At 35.8% G+C, this 20,594-nt stretch overlaps 1 protein-coding gene across 3 annotated transcripts in view; it reads right to left on the reverse strand.

Moving 5' to 3' along the window:
- Nucleotides 1-627: 627 nt before the first annotated feature.
- Nucleotides 628-20,594, reverse strand: part of ACER3 (alkaline ceramidase 3) — a 139,080-nt gene continuing 119,113 nt past the window's right edge. For 2 of the 3 annotated variants that reach the window (XM_036895382.2, XM_036895383.2), the window contains exons 8-11: nucleotides 20,245-20,346; nucleotides 18,048-18,152; nucleotides 11,019-11,064; nucleotides 628-10,530 (exon numbers count right to left, since the gene is read on the reverse strand). In XM_036895382.2, the coding sequence (XP_036751277.1) occupies nucleotides 10,477-10,530; nucleotides 11,019-11,064; nucleotides 18,048-18,152; nucleotides 20,245-20,346 (307 nt within the window). In that variant the 3' untranslated portion in view covers nucleotides 628-10,476. The remainder of the gene's footprint in view (nucleotides 10,531-11,018; nucleotides 11,065-18,047; nucleotides 18,153-20,244; nucleotides 20,347-20,594) is intronic. The other variant, XM_057507200.1, reaches the window with a different exon arrangement.

Consider the following 20,594-nt stretch of genomic DNA (forward strand, 5'->3'; position numbering starts at 1 on the left):
ACTGCCTCAGGTATCACCTCCACTTGCCTCCAGTCCTGGGGTGGGGCCCAGTCCTCTAGGAGGCAAGCCACCTCAGACCACATACCCATTGGGGGACAATCCACTGTCTCCCCATTCACAGGGGCAGCCCGCTGAAGCACCCCTCCCATAAGGGCAGCCTGTCTTTTTCCTTGATTAACAATTACTTCTGCTGACTACGCCAATTGTCTTGCTAATGGGTTTCAGCCCCTGACAAGTTCGCTATGCATTCAATGCGACCAAAGAAATTGACAGCAAAACTTTCTTTGGGGTGAAAGGGCTTATTACCCAGCTTGTTCTCCCAGTGGTAGGTCGAGCACTAGCATCTCTGCCTCCACCCAGAGCACTGGGCCAAGCTGTCTATATAGTGCAATAAGAGCTTATTGCCTAAAGGTATGGAAGCAGTAACCTAGCAACAGGCCAGTTACATCATCAGGTGGTTTAAGTTCAGTGAGGATCCTGGCCATAGGTACCCTAACTTCCCAACACCATCCCACCAACACAACCAACCTGCAGTGCACAGACTGTACAACTAAACATGGTAGCCCTGCCTTTATATAAATGTATAAGTACATTAAATAGAAAACAGGGATAAAGCATTTCCAGAAGTCTTGTTCAAAACAGTATCATTTAATACTTTCGCTTACAGAGAGGTAATTAATGCTAAAATACAGCCTCGATTATAGCAGATTACAGGAAAATACATAATTTTACTATCTTCTAGAAAATGTGCATTGGCAAATTAAATGGAAAAAATGAATAAGCAGATCTGAGATCACCTGAAAATGGTTAGTTCCTTGTATAGATTCAGTACAACCTATGTTTATTAAAGTGCTAGAACACACATCTGTACCAAAATGAAACTAGGAAGCCTTATAATAGCTTGAAGTTTTTCTGTTGGTCACATTGACAAATGACTCAGTAATATTTTAAGTGTGGAAACGCTTGACAGTAAACAGTGCCTGATCAATACATTAACAGAAATTGATAATAATCTTTCTTATAATCGACTCACTTATTAATTGGTATTAAATATATTAAATAATTTAGCTCTAAAAAGGATAAAAGGAGAGCCAAAAAGAAATGAGACCTAATTGTGGAAAGAATTTTGGACCTTTCTTTTTAGAAAGCAAAAAAAAAAAAAAAAAAGAGTACAGAACTAATGACTATGATAGCTTATTAGTTCCTTGACAATTACCACATAACTCACTTTTTATGGCCTGAGAAAAAATGGTCAAAAGATCTCAACTTTCTGGAAGTCAACTCAAAAGCTGAATGCAACTAGCTTTTTTGATTTTGCAGTATAGGATGGAATTACCTTTATAATGGACACAAAATCATGTAAGTTTCTTCAAAGATTGAGGCACTCTGCAACAGACTGTTGCCAAAACTGATAGGAAGTAAAACAGATATGAAGAAATAATTTTTATCGTGTAAATATTTAAACACAAATCCTATGATTACACCCAACAAAGAGTGTGTAAAATATTTTCATTCTGACAAACACACACTGGTCTCATCTTGTAGAGAAGTACAGCGGTAGCTCATCTGCTGAAGGTCTAGAGAAGGAGAGACCACCTCCAAGAACCAGACAGTGACCGCTTGAGGTTTTGCAGGTCAACATACATCTCTGTTGTATATTCTTTCTTTTCATGTTTAAACCAACTTCTAAAATGTAAAAATCATTCTTACTTTGCAGGCCATAGAACTGCAGACTGGATTTGGGCTGTTGGCTATATTTAGCCAACACCTGGTCTTGGGTCATACGATAGATATCATAGAACATTTTAATCATTTTTCTTAGGTGCATATCATTTCAGAATGAATATTTGTAGGGAACCATATTTATGTTCTTTAAGATTTCTCTAATAAATGTATTCTGTACCAACCTTAGTTACTTCTGAAGAGTCAATTTAAAATTGATGATCTGCAGATCTGACATCAACAGAACAGTTTCAGACTTATGACCATCTTGTGAATAAATTACCAATGACTAAATCTAGTTTAACTATCAACATTGTGCTCTTTAAAGTGATGAAGCAGGTGTTGTTCAAAGGGTTGAAAAGGAATTGTGAGCAAAGTGTGACCTGTGGTTGGTGCCATAATATTGACAGCTGCTGAGCTGAACAGAGTGGGGCAATTTGAGGTCACTTGCAGGCCTGTGATTGGATTTCTCCAGTTAGGTATTAGGGTTTTGTAGTAGGAAATATTCTTGTGATCATTTTCTACATTAGCTACCAATCAAAACAGGTAGTGATTTGCTACACTTAATGATAAATGAAGGTCTTGTGAAACAATATTATATTTAAAGTGTACTAAAATGGGGGTCAGTAGTGCTTATTCCAAATGGCTGAATGTGCTTCAACAAGAACAGAAATTCTGTGGCTAACAATACTGCCTAAATTCTTTAGTGATCTGTCTTTTCCTTAGCTGCTCTGATTGCCTATCTGAGAAAGGACTGTTACTTGAAGAAATTTTTTATCCCTTAAGTTGTCCACTTTTCCCTCTGTGATATCATAGTTTCATTACACAAGGTGAAAAGTTTATGGTCCAAATCCAGTGTTTTATCTTCAGTTTGAATTTCAGGTGAAACAGTATCTCTATCTAGGTCTAGGTCATTTCCAATTAAGATAAAATACTGAAACGTAAGTTTAGCTACTTCTGACTTATTTTTACAGTCTAAAGACATTTGAGTCTGCTAATAAATGTGCTCTTTCACATTAAAAAATTGTACTATAAAGAAACATACCTCTAGAAATTGAGGTAATGTATTCATAAATTTACTAATCTACTATGGAATGCTGATACGTGACAGTTAACTGTCTACTTCCTCCTTTTCACTGGAAGTTAAGATTAGTAAGGGCTAAGAATTCTAATCAATATATATAAACATAAATACTAGAAACAATAAAGGGAAGCAATCTTGAAAGGTCTGAAGGATGTATTTTTGTTCAGGAAAAAAGGAGAGTAATTTTGTCTTAACACAGTTGCTTAGAAGTTGTTTAAAAGTTGTTACAGAATGAGAAGAAGAAAGTATAGGATAAAACCTGAATGGGTATAGAAAGTCACAAAGGATGTGCAGAAGTGGGTAGGGTGGAGCGAGGGAGGGAAAGAGAGAAAGAGAAGAGGAGATATTTAATTCATATGGTCAAGCTGGCTAAGACTGAATGCATTTATTTGTAACTTAAAAAAAAAGAGTTCAGCAGTATATGGGTGTGAAACTAGAGGGTGAAATTCTTTGTTAAAAGTACAAGGTTTCTTGGATTATCGATCTGTTCTTGATAAAAAACTGTAATTATTGTCACTTTGGTTTCATGGGTAACTGAAGTACTTCATAGTGACCTGTGATCTTATTTAAATAATTAAGTGTTCAAACCTTTCGACAACTTCCCAAAGTCAAATTCTAAATGAAGTCTCCTAGACATCTAACTGACTTTGAGATCTTCCAGGAGGATCCCTGGAAGATCTCAAAGGATTTGTTCTCTCACTTTGTAAAAAGATGTTAAACTAATTAGGCTGATTTGATGTTAAGTTGCAAGGCGAGCATTAAATAAGTGATGTTTAACCTTCCCTAGGTTATATTTGTATGGCTATATGTCATTAATATAACTACTTCAGCAGTATCAGCATGGAGAAGACAAGTAATGACTCTAGAGCACCTTACTACACTGATAGTGACTGCTTGATGGGTGAGGACTTGATAATATGGATGAATGCTGAAACTATAATGTTTATGTGAAACCTTCCTAAGATTGTATATCGATGATACTTTAATTAAAAAAAAATATAAAATTGTAGGAAATTTCTAGAAATTTGTCAGTGTCATAGTCCATGATATAGTCTGGTGTAATGTGATCAGTCATAACTCCAGTTATCTTAAATGTTCAATATCAGTGACAATCAAATCTCCTTATCAATTACATTATAATGAACACTCATCAGCTATTTAGCCATGACCATTTGAAGCCTTTTGTCATCCACAGATATTGTTTTACTCTGATGTTTTCCTGAAAACTCTCATAATAATCAGCTATAAACTTCATCTTCAATGAAAAAAGACAGTCTCAGAGACCCATGGAAAGGACCACAACACATACTCTATAGTACACGCTTCTGATGGCATGTTAAAATTTTAAGATCATACCACGGGACTGAATAGTGTTCTCCAGAACTAATGGAGAAGTTAAATGGTTCAAAAATTGCTAACTCCAAGTCAAGAAAGACTTGAATTTATTACATGGGACTGAGTAGACTGATAAAGAATGATTTTAATTTTTCCTATATATTTTACTTGGAATATTGCTGGTTCTTTAATGTTCTATTTTCTGGATTTAAAGAACTCCTCTTCTTTTAAGCTAGCTATAATTTACAGCAATATAGTAGATTATATCTTTGTAAACAAAAATGAAACATTTATTTTCTTCTTCCCTGATCCTCCCCAAAACTTGGGACTCATTGAATATAGTTATATGACATTGACAATAGTTATATAGGGTTAACTTTAAGGAACCAGAGGTCACAAAGTGTTCTGGGAAAACTGGGTTGGTACCTGGTTTATAGGGTTCCCACCCTTATGGGTAAGGAAGGCCATTTCCTGGCAGGCCCAGGAAGCTTAGGATATTTTAGGGACCTTGAGAAAGAGGAACCACAAGTCTGACAGCAAGCTCTTGGCTTGGTTTCCTAGACTCAAGGATTTTAAAAGTCCAATCTGAGATTTCTAATGAAAATTCCAACAAAACAAACTTAAAAAGAACTATGTTGTCAATGAACTATTCTTGCTGCACTTATGTAAACCATCAGGCCAAGTTTGATGAGACTAGACTTGTTTTGCAAACAAAAATAATCTTAACTTTATTATCTTTGATAAAATGGGGTGATTATAGAAGTTTTATGGCTCAGTGACCCACTATGACCCACTCTTGTGGATTATCAGATTCTAGTTCTATTCATTCTTTTTGAGCTACTTTCATCTCTTTGTAAACTGGATCCTGCCATCTCGTGCATTTGTCAGTAATTAACCTTTCCAGTTTCCTTCCACTCTCCTGACATGGCACCCCTAAGAACCAAAACTGCCTTTTCCCTGAAGCCCTGCAAGCTGAAGCTGGATGACTTGATATAACTTTAAAGGATTTATCACCACATTTTTGGCCACTCAGGAAGTTCACCAGAACATGGTCCTTTGAGCTACAGGAAATACTCATGACTGTAAGACTGCCATTACCATCCTTACTCCACCATCTAAGGATGCTTCATGACCATCATCTTGAAATCCCTTCAACTGACTGCCCTCTGGGCTCAAAAACTGAATTTATAATCTGCTCCAACTACTAATTTTTGTTTTCCCTTTTGTTTCTCCATAAATCTATGTCTTCTTTCCCTTTGTAGACCCCTTCCCTCCCAATTCCTAACCCAAATCCTTTCTCCACAACTACCAACTCAGTTTCAGGTCTGTGAAGCTTTTGGGGAAGTTTTAGACAGGAGAAATAAAGGGGTCCAGAACCCACCACTGTGGCATAAAGATTATTTTGAGCTGAAGGCAAAGGCATTTGGGAATCAGCAAATATAGGCAGAGGCTTTTTTCTGAACTCTCTTTATCTGTCTAAAAGCAGAACCTCGCAAAAGAACTCAATTGTCATGAATAGTCTTCCATAAGTGCCCTTTCTTTCCCCATCCCCTTTCCACTATGAATAAGTGATTTGTTTCCCCATAAAGTCTTTTCTCCTCCCATTCCTTTAATAAGATGTAGGTAAACCTCCAATTCTACCTCTTTGAGTCACCTCTTTCCCCGAATAAAAAACCCTGCCTTTTCTCTTTCTATTTTGTCTTTTGTCAGTTTAATTCACAGGCTCCTCCCCACTACTGAATCTTAGAGGGCAGAGGAGAGGTTTTTTCCTCCCCAGCAGGAGAAATTGTTAAGTCCAGTGGCATGCTCACATAAACCTCAGCAATAAATTGCCCCCATTTAGCAACCACAGTTAGACATGGAAAAAAAAGTTTCCATTCTTAAACGAAGTGCAACAGTTTAAAAAACAACACTGAAATTTTCCAGTTAGAGAGGTCGTAAGTGTTCTTATTTTTCATTTTACAGCCCCCTATACCAAGGGGTTTAACTACTTTTAGCCAAGTTTTAGTCATTATTTCTGAATGTTTAACAGCATAGTAAATAAGCTGCGACAAAATGATCAAACTGATTATATTATGGCACTGATATGATGCAAAATATAAGACAGAGGTAGATATGCAATTGCCACAGTTGCAAATTCTAACTGGTTCTCTTTGAAACACTGGTTTTACATGTATGTTTTTCTATATCACTTAAACCACAGGGATAAAAGAATTTCTTCTGTAATGTAAACGTGGAATTGAGAGCTAAAACTGTTAAACTTAGTAACAAATGATTTTTTTAAAAGAGCAAGTAATATGGAACCCATAGGACTCAATTATTTAAAATATTTAAACTAAGACTTAAACTAAATTATTAGATTATTTTAGGGGCATTGGCTAAATTGTGAAGGTGTTGGCATTAAAATAGAACATGTTTTTTTCAGGCATTTAAAGATTTTCATGCATGTATAACTGAAATTTTTGGTCTCTTGATTTTCTTTGACTCACACCTCCTCTCCTTAGTGTATTGGAAATTTTGCATTAAGGTTAAACCATAATATTTGATCTAATTCTTCTAAAGCCAATACTGCTATTTGGTGTTCTCATTTGTAGATTATTCAAAACCGAATGTTTCTCCTGTTATTCATCAATTTATATAATATCACAAGGATAAAACAGATCACTTCAGGTGATGTCAGTGTTTCATGAAAGCACCAAGGTGGGGAGGCAGAGTAGAGTGACCAGTCATATTAACACACCCACCTTTCACCTAGTTTTTCTTATTTAAAAAAAAGCCAAATTAAATTCAATTTTCTGGAGTGAAAATGGCAGCATAGGAAGGATATTAAAATGTACAAGCAAATTTCTTCTTTCACATCCTAATGAAGTATTAATGTTTTCTAAAATATAGCTTATTTTAGGGCTCACAGATGAGCACCTTTGACAACAGGTGATATGAAAACAAACCATTATTTGCTCAGCAGTAAACAGGTTTTTTGGTACACTGTAATTAACAGGAAGTCTCCCAAGACAATAAAGAGAAGGGAAGACAGTAATCCAAACATGTAAAGTACACCCAGAATCCTACAAGAAAAAAAATAAAGCCACTGAAACAAAGATGATTTAGTAATATCCTGAAGGTCAGTAGTATTGCCATAACACTCATATGGCACAGATAAAAAGCCTCCAGTGTGCTAACAACTAGGTCACTAGAAAGAGCCACGTGTAAGGCACAAACTAACTTGGAAAAACAAAGGGCCTGAATTTAGTCTCTGCTTTCTGCTCAACACTTCTAAAATGTTTTGTGCTGAGCTTTCAAGTTGTCTTGTTTTCACAACAGAAACAGGGCCTTTGAAGAATTGGCCACATTGTTACAGATCACCTAGTGGTACCCCTGCTTCTCCAATGAGGTGCTGGACAACTGTATTCAACACTCAGTGAGTGACAACAGTGGTGGCTGGGACTGCTCACTCCACCAAGTGCTCTCAAGGGCACCAGGGTCAGGGTTGCTCCGTGCATCCTCAGTCTGACTTAAATACTTGAACCTTGTCTTACAACACTAACAGCACTGTTGTGAAGAACATGACTTTGCTTCTCTATATAGATAGATTCTTTATGTAGAAGTACATCTTGGGTAAAAAGTACAAAGAAACAGTGGTGTGAAACAAATGAACTTGTGAAAAAATGTAAGATGTCTGATAGCCTAGGTAGCCGCACATGAAATGTAGCCAGAAGTCAGAATCTTATGGCAAAAGAAAGAACAATCTTATGGGCTGTGTGTTGGAACATTTAGTTTTATATTTTCCTAAGGCACAACCAAAATTCTTTTTGATTTATGGTTTGGCAAGTGCTTTTCTTGCTGGAAGATCATAAAAGTAGGTGTAAGTGCAAAGGACACCATCAATAGAACAAAAAGGCATCCTACAGTATGGGAGAATATATTCATAAATGACAGATCTGATAAAGGGTTAACATCCAAAATATATAAAGAGCTCATGCAACTCAACAAACAAAAAGCAAATAATCCAATTTAAAAATGGGCAGAGGAGCTGAACAGACAGTTCTCCAAAGAAGAAATTCAGATGGCCAACAGACACATGAAAAGATGCTCCACATTGCTTGTCATCAGAGAAATGCAAATTAAAACCACAATGAGATATCACCTCACACCAGTAAGGATCGCCACCATCCAAAAGACAAACAACAGCAAATGCTGGCGAGGTTGTGGAGAAAGGGGAACCCTCCTACACTGTTGGTGGGAATGTGAATTAGTCCAACCATTGTGGAAAGCAATATGGAGGTTCCTCAAAAAGCTCAAAATAGACATACCATTTGACCCAGGAATTCCACTTCTAGGAATTTACCCTAAGAATGAAGTAGCCCAGTTTGAAAAAGACAGATGCACCCCTATGTTTATTGCAGCACTATTTACAATAGCCAAGATATGGAAGCAACCTAAGTGTCCATCAGTAGATGAATGGATAAAGAAGATGTGGTACATAAACACAATGGAATATTATTCAGCCATAAGAAGAAAACAAATCCTACCATTTGCAACAACATGGATGGAGCTAGAGGGTAGTATGCTCAGTGAAATAAGCCAGGCGGAGAAAGACAAGTATCAAACAATTTCACTCATCGTATAAGAACAAAGAAAAACTGAAGGAACAAAACAGCAGCAGACTCACAGAACCCAAGAAAGGACTAACAGTTACCAAAGGGAAAGGGACTGGGGAGGATGGGTGGGAAGGGAGGGATAAGGGGGGGGAAGAAAGGGGGCATTACAATTAGTATGTATAATGTGGATGGGGGGCATGGGGAGAGAAGACAAGTAGTGATTCTACAGCATCTTACTACGCTGATGGACAGTGACTGTAATGGGGTTTGGGGAGGGGGGCTTGGTGAAGGGGGGAGCCTAGTAAACATAATGTTCTTCACGTAATTGTAGATTAATGATACCAAAAAAAAAAAAAGTAGGTGTAAGTATCTGCCTAATGGCATGTTGGCATGCTAGGGTAAGGAAAATAGTGCTTGGACTAAAACTAAGGCCAGCAGGTGAAGAAAAACAGCAAAATGTGTATTGGTTTTAAATCTGTGCCAAGACTACTCCTTGAACCCTGGAAAAATGACAGAAGTTTATACTTTTGCATAAGAAGAAAAATGATTTTCCTTTGGAAGCTGTGGCTCAGGATTTAATCTCGGTTGGTGTCACCATATGGTAAAAGCAATCTTGATTTTGTAGTAATGTATAAGCAGGAAAAATTAAAAATGCTAACTGGTACACAGCTATAAATATGGTGATATATGAGCAAAGGTCAAATCAGGTTTTTACTCCAGGCAGGTGTTAGGTTTGTGAAAAGTAATTCAGTTTGTTATATATTCAAGTCCAAATTAGAACTAGCTGCCTTACAAAGAGATTTTACTACCACTTCTTAACACGTTAATATTTGGGAGTTCTGTTACAAGTCAAGTTAAGTTAGAGCTGTATTCAACCCTTCTATCTATTTCCTTCAAAAAATGAAGCAGTATTCTACTAAGCTTTATGCAAATAGGATCCTGATCATTTTAGCTCTAGTTGCATAATTTAAAAAGCTAGAGTATAAGGACATTGACTGGTAACTTCAAATAAGTTATGCTAGGAGGGTGGAATATGGGTAGGCCAGAACACCAATCATGTTTGCCTAGACATAAAAACAGCAACAACTTAAAGATCATAAAAAATTGAAGGAAAGAGCAACCAACACTTAAACTGGCTACTGGTACAACATTGTACAGGTGTCCTCACCTGGCAGACAGTGAAGAACTAAGAGAATCCCACAGATGGCTCTTTTTTTACCTTGGAAAAGTATCCAGGAGGTTACCATGACAAAAATATAAATGAAGGCTGACATAGCTAAGTGCTGGCTCATAGCTGGCCATCTGGATATGGGGTTTTGCTAGTCCTTAGCTGGCTGTTTTCATTATTTAACAAAATATTAAGAAAAGTATAATTTACATGCAACCCTTGTCAAAAAAAAAGAGATAAAGGTTAATTTCTATGATTAGCACAAACTGTTAACCTGTTAACCCATTAAGAAAAGCTCAATTTTCCAGCATTTGAGTATATACATATACATCATGTCTTTCTTTTTAAACATCTTAGGGCGAGAGTGAGAAGGACAAATGAGATAAAGACACCAGCTAAATATCCAACAAGCCCCATTCCTTATGCTCTGTGTGGCTGGCAGCATTAACCAGAAAGTCACTCCTTCCTGTGATGGTCATGACATATTTGAATGTGTAGATCCTTTTTCCTTATTCATTTGGCCAGGCTTATGGTAGGTACTTCTTTTGTTTTCTTGGTAGAATAATTCATCAGTGCTTTCGGAGAGGCTCAAACAGGATCACTGGCCAGATTCCAAAGAGAAACTGGAAACAAGTTAGGACAGAATGAAAGAAGATAAAATTGTTCCATTATAGCCTTGAAAAAGAACCCCTGGGCTGTAACTGTGGTTCTTGATAGGTTTGCTAGTGATTGTTCTGGTATTAGTAGCCTGAGCACAGCACCTTTTTTCCAGACTTAAAACCATTCTCAGAAACCATTTTTATTTATTTAAATGTATTAAGCATCTACTTTATCAAGCATGAAGCTGGGCATTTAAATCATCTTAGATCCTTAAAACAACTCTGTAGCTATTAACAGCTCCCTTTTACTATTGAAGAAACTAAGGCTTAAAGAGAGGAGACTTGCCCAAGGTCACAGAGCAGTAAGTGGGTGACCTAAGGTTAAGGAGCATCTGGTCCCAAAATCTGCACTCTCTCCACTACCTCTCCACCCCACCTGCATTGTCCACCTCCCTCCTATCTCCCAATCCCCCACCTCCCCAACACACATCCCCCCTAGGAAGTGGACTTACCTTCACTTTTGGCCTGTATCTCAGGTAAAGTGTTCTTGTATATAAACTGAAAGAAAAAGGGAAGGGGGAAAGCTCTTCAGACTAATTTTTAATTTATGCAAACTGACAGATTTAGCCATAGTGCCTTTATATATACAAAGAAAAGCAACATTGATACATCCTCTGTCCATTTGGTAATCATTCTTTTGAGCACCTTACTCTGTGCAGAATGCTTGGCAAGATGCTAAGGAAGATAGAGAAATAATCAACTTTCAGACTGTGATTTCAGGATGTTTGCAGTTTAGCAGGGAACATTCCACTAGTGTTTGTTATGATTCATATCACAATTGCCAATTTCTTCTTTGAAAATATATGGCAGTAAGGAATAAAGTAGAGTATTCCTAGAATATTTTGGAAAAGGTTATACCTGCTCTATAAGGATTACAATACAAGTATGAGGTCAACAGGAAGGTAACAAAGTCTTTTTATAGTATCCTTTAAAATGAGTCACCTCTGAAGACAGGATTCTAAAATCAGTACATACAGCAAAAGTCAAGTAAAAAGGAGAAAGCAAATATAGCTGAATATATATAATTTAACATGGCTGTGATACCACTCTACTGTATCCAACACCAAAATTGTAAAGAGGGGCATCAAGTATTATGAAGAATACTCCACTACCTTAAAATATAACCTTACTCTGACAGTTTTTCAGATGTTAATCTCTAAACGAAAGTTGCAATCTTTTTCCTTCTCTTTAGGAAAGTGTCCTAGGCTGGCGCAGTGAAGCCCTGGATTCCAGCCCTTGCATTGCCCACACCCCTCCCAATTTATTAAGTACCTAACATGTTGGGGCACGCACTGAACCCAGAGTTGGATATACATTTCATTCTTAAACTACCCTACTAGGTGGGTATTATTAATCCTGTTTTGCATATGATAAATCGTCTTAGAAAGTCTTACATTTCATTCAAGGTGCCACAGGTAGTAAATGTTAGAAGCAGGATTTGGATTCAGGTTCTATATCACTAGCCAATATATTGGACTCTACTTGGCGAGTAACCTTTGGCCAATCACTTCTCCCTGGGCCTCAGCTGCCTTTTCCATCAAAATGAATAAGTGATATTAGGTGATTTCTAAGGCCTCCTAGATTGGTTTGGGGAAACAGAAAACTCTGAGCTCAAATCCAGGTAATAACACTAAGATCTGGTGAGAGGTACTTGACTTCTCTGAACTTGTCTTTCCTTAAGTGTAAAATATTATTTGCCTTTTTAGGACTGTCATGCAGAGTAAAGGAGGTTAATATATTATCAGGTGCCTATCCCAGATGAGGCTATGAGCTTAAAATTCAAACTTTTTATGATGGAAAATTTCAAACAAAAACAAAAGTACCTATCACACAGAAAGCTGTTAAAAATATCCTCTGATCTTTTTCATATTCATAGCATCTGTGGGGATGTTTCTTTTAACATTCCTGATATAGTCATTTATGCTTTTCCTCTTGTTTAATCTCATCAAAAGTGACAGTTATTAAGTTATTGTATCTCAGCTCCAAAACCATCCTTCTACATTCTGTTTGTGCTGCAGGAGCTGACACTACAAACTGTATTTCTATATTGCCAGATGCTCCCTGAAGGCTCTGCTGATAGAGGGCATTCGAGAAGAGGCTGTAAAATGGAGGAGAAAGAAGTGGCCTGCTCCTTCTTGTTTTATTTCTATGAGGGCTTTTGGTTTGTGGTTCCTGTGAATGGTATCCCAACAGCATCTGTCACTGTGGCAGTAGCAGTTTGTTCTCATTTAAGCAGTGCCCTTCTTAAGAAGCCTGGGTCCCAGCCCCATGGGGTCTCTCATCTGAGCTCAGATACCAGCACCAGCTGAGCAGTGCCTACTCTTCAGACCTGGGTTTGGAGTCCCCAAATTTGTCAGTATTCCTCCTGTCAAGAGATAGGATCTATGTCCCTTCTTTCTGAATCTGTGATTTTGACCAATATAGAGTATGGTGGAAATCACACCATATGAATTCTGAAACTAGGCTATAAAAGGTCCTGCTGTTTCCATCTGGTTCTCTTGAGATGTTTCCTCTGTGAGAAGGCATCTGACAGGTAAAAAGGCTGACTACACTGAGGTGGAAGAAACCATTTGTAGGTAACTCTGGTTTACAACCCTAGCTGAGCTCCTAGATCACAGCCAGTATCAAATGATACCCCATGTAAGTGAGCCACCTGGGGCATCCATGTCAGTTGGAGCCTTAAGATGACTGCAGCCTGAGCTGACATCTGATACAAACCCTATGAAAGACTCCATGTGAGGCCTGCCTAGCCGAGCCCTTCCAAATATAAGACCCAAAATTGTGAGTAAAATAAGATGTTTATTTAAGCTGGTAAGTTTGGTGGTATTGTGTAATAATAGTAACTAAAATAATCTACTTTTCTTCTGGAGCTTCAATTAAATATCTGTTAAACTCTCTCACTTTATCTTCCATTTTTAAACCTCACTTCCATATTTTTTGCATTTTTGTCCCTATTGCATTTAAGTAATTTTTTCTGACCTATCTTCCAGTTCATGAATCCTCTCTTTACTTGGGTCTAATCTGTTGAGTCCTATACATTGAGTCTTGCATTTTGGTTACTACAGTTTTCATTTCTGGAGATTCTATTTGGTTCTTCTTCAAATTTCTTTGAAAAAGTTTCTTTTTCCTTGAGGTTGTTTTTAACTTTGACTTTTTCAAGCATAAGAATTAACATTATTTTTATAATCAGTGATAATTCTAATATCTGCTATCTTTGCAGGTCTCTTTCTACTACACTATTTCTGTTGGATTCTTCCTCATGATATCTTTTTTTCCTTGAGTGCTTTTTTTTTTTTTTTTTTTGGCTATGTGCTTTTTACTATTCTTAAAATTACTTTGGAAATTTTATTGAAATTATGATGAAGACTTTCTCCAGGAAATGTGCTGTTTGCTTTTGCCAGGCACTTGGGGAAACTACAGGTCTAGGACAACCTTTACCCAAGTTCATGGCATGAAGTTCCCCTGATCACTAAGGTAGATGGGCTGCAAATCTATGTGAGGGAGGCTGATGACCATGACTTCTGTGATTGCAAAGTAAACTGGGGGTAGAGCATAGAGTGAATTTGCTTCTGATTCATCCAGCTTGATGTGAAGAGGTCTTCCATTAGATTCCTTTCTTAGGCTGGCTCTTTTCCATTGTTTAGTCTGAGACCTTGATTTCTGTCTGCCCTGTGCCATGAAGTCATGATATCAAAGCCTAAAGATGATGGATTGGCAAAAATTCTTCTGGTCCAAAGCAGTCGTGGAATACCAGTATTCCTTTTAGGTACCTGCATTCTCTTAGACTTTGACTTGTTTCTTTTAATATTGCCAATCTTTGATGCTTTTAATATTTTATCAAACACTTGTAGTTGTTTTTAGTAAGAGATTTGTCTAAATAATTTAGGCGAGCATTACTGCAAAAGGAAGTCCTGGTCAATTTAATTATCTTAACAATCTATGGAGTAGACAGTAATATCCTTATTTAACAGATCAGGAAATTAAGGCTCAGAGCCAAGTAAATAACTTGTCTCAAGACTGTTACACAATTATGAAGTAATAGAACAAAGATCTGAACACAAGATATTTTTACTGTGTTAACTCTGAAACAAATGTGTACAGCACTTAAGTCTTAAAGGGCACATGTATTATTAAATTCTAAAGTCATCCCTCTGAAATATTATTATTTACCTGCTCCATTCAGTGACGTATCTATAGGATCAAAATTTCAATGTAACTGAAGCTTAAACCTTCAAGCTTCTTTTATTTTAGTTATTTCAAATGAAATATATCTAAAACATATTCTATTCTTCCCTGTCTCCTTTAAAAAAATATTAAAGTAAAACATTAAACATTAATAGAAAACAAAGAAAAAAATCATCTTAGAACTCTCCTACCAAATCTAGTTCTTTTCAATTTTTCTGTATTTACTTCCACCTTTGCCCACATGCAAATCATTTTTTACACAGGTTTAATACTTACATATACATAAAATTTATCTGTTTCACTTTAAAAAATCAAAATATCTTTCTATGTTGCTGTTTTTCAAATTTATAATTTTAAATGACTGAATAAAGGCCATGATTCTGCCCTATTGGGTAGCATGTTTTATTTTTCTTCTATTATTGTTGTTTGCTAAATTAAATACCATTGTGATAAACATTTTTGTGTTTTTCATTTTTCTGGGTTATTTCTTTACAATAATTTCTAAGGAATACAATAACTAAGATAAAAAAATAAACATTTTCTTTGCATGAACACATGCAGTGTCAAATTTCTTTCCAAATGGGTTGCTTCAATTTACACTGAGTCATATGTGATCATACCATTTTCACTGCAACTAAAGAATACAGAAGGGAATTTCAAATTACTGTAGCTCACTTGATTGGTATAAAAGTATCCCACTGTTTTATTTTAAAATTATTTTAACAATAGGTAATACAATTATTTGACAAAGAATTTTAACAGTATGAAAGAGCATACAGTAAAAAGGAGGTCTGTCTTCTACCCCTAAACCTCAGCCCAGAGATAACAGCTGTTCCTTAAAGTTTATATACCCACTAACAAAGAAAGTTTATGCATTTATAAGCATATATGTCTATTAATCCCCCTCTTTTTCACAAAAGTGGATATTCCATTGTTTTAGAAGATATTTTGGACTACAGTTAGATAATCATTTTCTATTTGCTTATTTATTACAAATGTCTAAGAACAAAACAAACAAAGCTAAAAAACAAAAAAAACAAACAAAAAACCATGATCTGGTGGGCTGGCCTTCTCCCCTCCTTTTTTTTTTAATTTAAAAATTAGTCTCAAACTTACAGGGAAGTTATAAGATTGGTACAAAGAATTCCTATATTCTCTTCTTCCAGATCATTATCATTTAACCACATGTTTTACAAATACACACACACAAATACACATATGTACATGTGTATATACATCCTATAGAGTCTTTGTACGACATGATGCCCATCACTCTTAAATATACCAATATGTGTCACTACAAAAGAAGGACACTCTCCTAATTTCCTTCCCCTATTTGATCCATTCCCCCAACTCCTCCCCACTCTGGTAAGGAAGTTTGTTTCTTGTATCTATGACTCTGTTTCTGTTTTGCTTTTGAGATTCTACATATAAGTTAAATCATATGGTTTTTGTTTTTTCTCTAGATATTAGCACAATCCCCTCTAGGTCCATCCATGTTGTCATGAATGGTAAGAGTTCATTCTTTTTTATGGCTGAGTAATATTCCATTGTGTATATGTACCTCATTTTCCCATTCATCTATTAATGAACACATAGGCTGCTTCCATATATTGGCTACTGTAAATAATGCTGCAATGAACATAGGGGTGCATGTACCTCTTTGGATTGTTGTTTTCATTTTCTTCTGATAAATACCCAGAAGTGGAATTGTTGGGTTGTATGGCAGTTCTTTTTTAAATTTCTGAGGAACCTCTTGACTGTTTTCCATATTAGCTGCACCAATTTACATTCCTACCAACAGTGTATGAAGGTTCTCTTTTTTTCACATCTTTGCCAAAACTAGTTATTTAAAAAAATTTTTTTGATACTAGCCAATCTGACAGGTGTGAGGTGATAATCTCATTGTGGTTTTGATTTGCATATCCCTGATGATTAGTGATGTTACGCTTCTTTTCATGTGCCTGTTGGCTATCTGTTTGTCTTTTTTTGGAAAAATGTCTATTCAAGTTCTGTGCCTGTTTTTTAATTAAAAAAATTTTTCAATATTAAGTTATGTAAGTTCTTTGTATATTACATATATATATAAACAAAGATATCTGTATATATTTTGGATGTTAACCCCCTACCAGATGTATGACTTTCAAATATTTTTCCCATTCAGTAGGTTGTCTTTTCATTTTGTTGATGGTTTCCTTTGGCACACAAAGACTTTTTAGTTTGTTGTAATCTTATTTGTTTATTTTAGCATTTGTTGCCCTTGCTGAGTAGACTGGTCCAAAAAAGATATTGCTAATATTTCAAAGAGTTACCACCTATTGTTTCTTCTAGGAGTTTTATAATATAAGATGGTGGTCCAGTTTCATTCTTTTGCATGTAGCTTTCCAGTTTTCCCCACCATTTATTGAGACTGTCTTTTCCCCATTGTATATTCCTTGCCTCCTTTGTCATAGATTAATTGGCCGTGTATGTGTGGGTCTTTGTCTTTCTGGGCTTCTATTCTTTTCCATTGATCTATGTGTCTGTTTTTGTGCCAGCACCATACAATTTTAATTACTGTAGCTTTGTAGTATAGTTTGAAATTAGGGAGCACAATAACTTCAGTTTTGTTCTTCTTTGTCAAGACTGCTTTGGCTATTTGGGGTCTTTTGTGGGTCCATACAAATTTTAGGATTCTTTGTTCTAGTTCTCTGAAAAATGTCATTGGTATTTTGATAAGGATTTCACTGGGCTGTAGACTTCTCTGGTAGTATGGACATTTTAATAATATTAATTCTCCAAACCATGAGCATGGAGTAGCTTTCCATTTGGATCTTCCTCAGTTTCTCAACAAACTCTTTTTTTAGGGCAGCAGAGAAGTGGCAATTAATTTATTTCAGGGAAGGAGACAAATTAAACTGGGTACTTCAGATACTCTTGCTTTTCCCAGTTTTCTACTCAGGGGATCTGGTTGCTTTTTTTGCTCACTAAATTTGCTCTCTACAAACAAAGATATGCTGATCAAAAAGAACTGGAAATATTTATATCCTACTTACTCTAAAAAATGAGATGAATGATCTACTTAAAATGTAGATCATGTGTCAGAGGTCTGTTAGTACAACTATCTCTCACTTTAAGGATGAGAAAACCAACCTTCAGAGAGGGAAAGGAACTTGATTAAGGTCACCCAGTGGCAGTGGCAAAAAAAAAAATAAGTTCCTGATCCTATCTCTGACATTTTATATTTACACCATCCTATTTGAAGGGTAATGAAAAAAACACTCCAATACGAGGCTATAAAAATATCTATTTCCTACCTGAAAAGGATGTGAAGATAAGAACCAAGGCCAGTTAGAATATGCCACCATGCATGAAATTGAGTGGTAACACCTATAATAGGTGGCACCTTCTTTCGAAAGTTCCTGTGAAGAAGAGGGGGAAAAGATTACCATATTAATTTAAAAAATATTTTAGCAACTAAGCTGACAGTCTTAGAAAATTCTGAAATGTCATTCTCAAACATGGCAATTATTTAATTTCCTTAAGTCTGTGGTAGTCTGCTGTACTGCTTTCCATATGTATTTTGAAGAAAAATATTCCTAGGAGAAGTTTCATAAGGAAATGACTTTGTGGTCAAAGTAAATATAGGAAATAGTACATAGTTTATTGCCCTCTTTAAGATTTTTAATGCATATTAACAGATCAAAGGCTTTGAAAAGTCTTACCATAACTCAAAGAGTTTATTGTCATTTTTTTTTCAGGTAACCTACTACATTTTGCTCATGGAACCATTTTTTCAGGTAATATCTTATTAACACCTTATAGAACAAATGTTTCCTTGAACACAGTTTGGGAAACACTGGTCTACTTAGCTATTCACTCAAGAAACTAGCTGCATGCTTTTCCTATGCCCTACATACAATCATCATCTTAGGAGTACACCATATAGTCTATGAAGTCCTTTTGTATGTATAATTTCACTTCATAGTGAGTCTTTGAGGTAGCTATTATTAGCTTTGCTTTACAGATTAGGAACCTAAAATTTAGAGAGATTAATTCAGTTGCCCAAGTCACTCAGCTAGTGTCATGGCTGAGTCTCAAATTCTAGATCTTTTGATTAACCATGTACCATGTTATTTTCACTTACTAGAGAAGAAGAAAATTAATGTGAAGCAGAAAATTATTTTTTTAGATGTCCCCATGAATTTTTGAGACAATTACCATCTCTAAGAACCTACTTTATTTCTTAGTGGCTTTCATCCACAGGGTATAAATTACCTCAGCAGTGTAAAAGCTTCAGTGGGGGTTCTGATGGTATTAACTGATTCAGAACAATTCATTTAGATCTTACTTTTCTAACAAAGGTATATTAATTGTTTGTGTACATTTAAGGTCTCCGTTTACTCTTTTAACTTTTTATTATGGAGAATTTCTAACATGTGCAAAAGTAGGCAAAGTAATAATATACTCATTTCCCAGCTTCGACAATTATAACTTTCTTAGATCATCTAAACTCATCCATTTCTCCCCTCCCATATTACTTCAAAGCAAATCCCAGATATTGTATCATTGTATCTCTAAATATTTCAGTATGTATCTTTTAAAGATTAAAACCTCTTTAAAATATAACCATAATACCATTTTCATAGCCTTTAATCTGTTAACAATAATTCCTTAATATCAGCAAATATTCAATTACTAATCAAAGTTCTAATCCTCTCATAAGCTTTAATTTTTTTTTATAGTTGTTTGTTTGAATCAAGATAAAAAAGGTCAACATGTTGTGTTTGGTTGATACAGTATATCTCTTAAATCTCTTTTATGTTTCTCCTACTTCTATCCCCCACCCCCCATTTATTTGCTGAAGGGACTAGGCCATTCATCCTATAGATTTCCTACAGTCTGAATTTTGCTGACTGCCTCTCTGTGGTGCCATTCACTCTCTGTCCTCTGTGTTTACACAAAACCATGAGGTCACAGAATTTTGAGTTGGAAGGACCAATTGGTTTAGCCTATTTAACATGTTCATTTATGGAAATTGAGGCCCAGAAAAGGTATCTTAGTCATATATATTAGCATTCAGAGACTGAAGATTAAACTCCAGTCAACACACAGTTGACGACAAGATGGTAAAAGGAACACTTACCTTAGAAAATAACAATGAGCATATTAAAGTACAAAAGTATGTACATGTATTTCATATGCTTATTGCAAATCATTCTTATTTCTTCAATACAGCAGATTAGGCAGATTTCAAAGACCTAATCAGATGTTGACTAACTGCAGAGTTCTGTGATACACAAAACCCATCCATACAGATGTTATGAAATATTAAGTCCAAAGTTTTAGGTAATTTAGCAAGTATTCCCAGAATTTAACTTCATTGTGCTATAAATATCTTTTTAATTTCAACAGTGGAAAACATTCATTTCTGATCAACTCTATATGCCTAAGAAACGTTCTGCTTAGTAGACTGCTTCCAAAATATTTCTCAAATATTGAAATATATTTTACCTCAATGAATCACAAAAGATGTTATCTATATTCCATAATAAAAATCCCAATAAAAATACACCCAAGGATGTATAACCCAGTCCTCTAAGCCAAGGATAAACCCTGTGGGGAAAAAAAAAAGCAAAATGAAATTTTGTCAAGTTATGTCACGATCAGAGTTTGAAATCATCACTTTTAGGAGAAGGAAATGTATTCATTAGTAATAAAAGAAGACCTATCTATTAACTTCTCTAATACATTTGCTTATTACTTTTAGCCATTTAAAAGTTTCTGAGAGAGAATGTACCACTAGGATTTTGCTAAGTGATCAAGAAGGTAATCTGAGAGCCCCCAATAGCTTTATTAGTCCC

Source organism: Manis pentadactyla, chromosome 9, assembly GCF_030020395.1.
Source record: "Manis pentadactyla isolate mManPen7 chromosome 9, mManPen7.hap1, whole genome shotgun sequence".
In the NCBI taxonomy this organism is placed as follows: Eukaryota; Metazoa; Chordata; class Mammalia; order Pholidota; family Manidae; genus Manis; species Manis pentadactyla.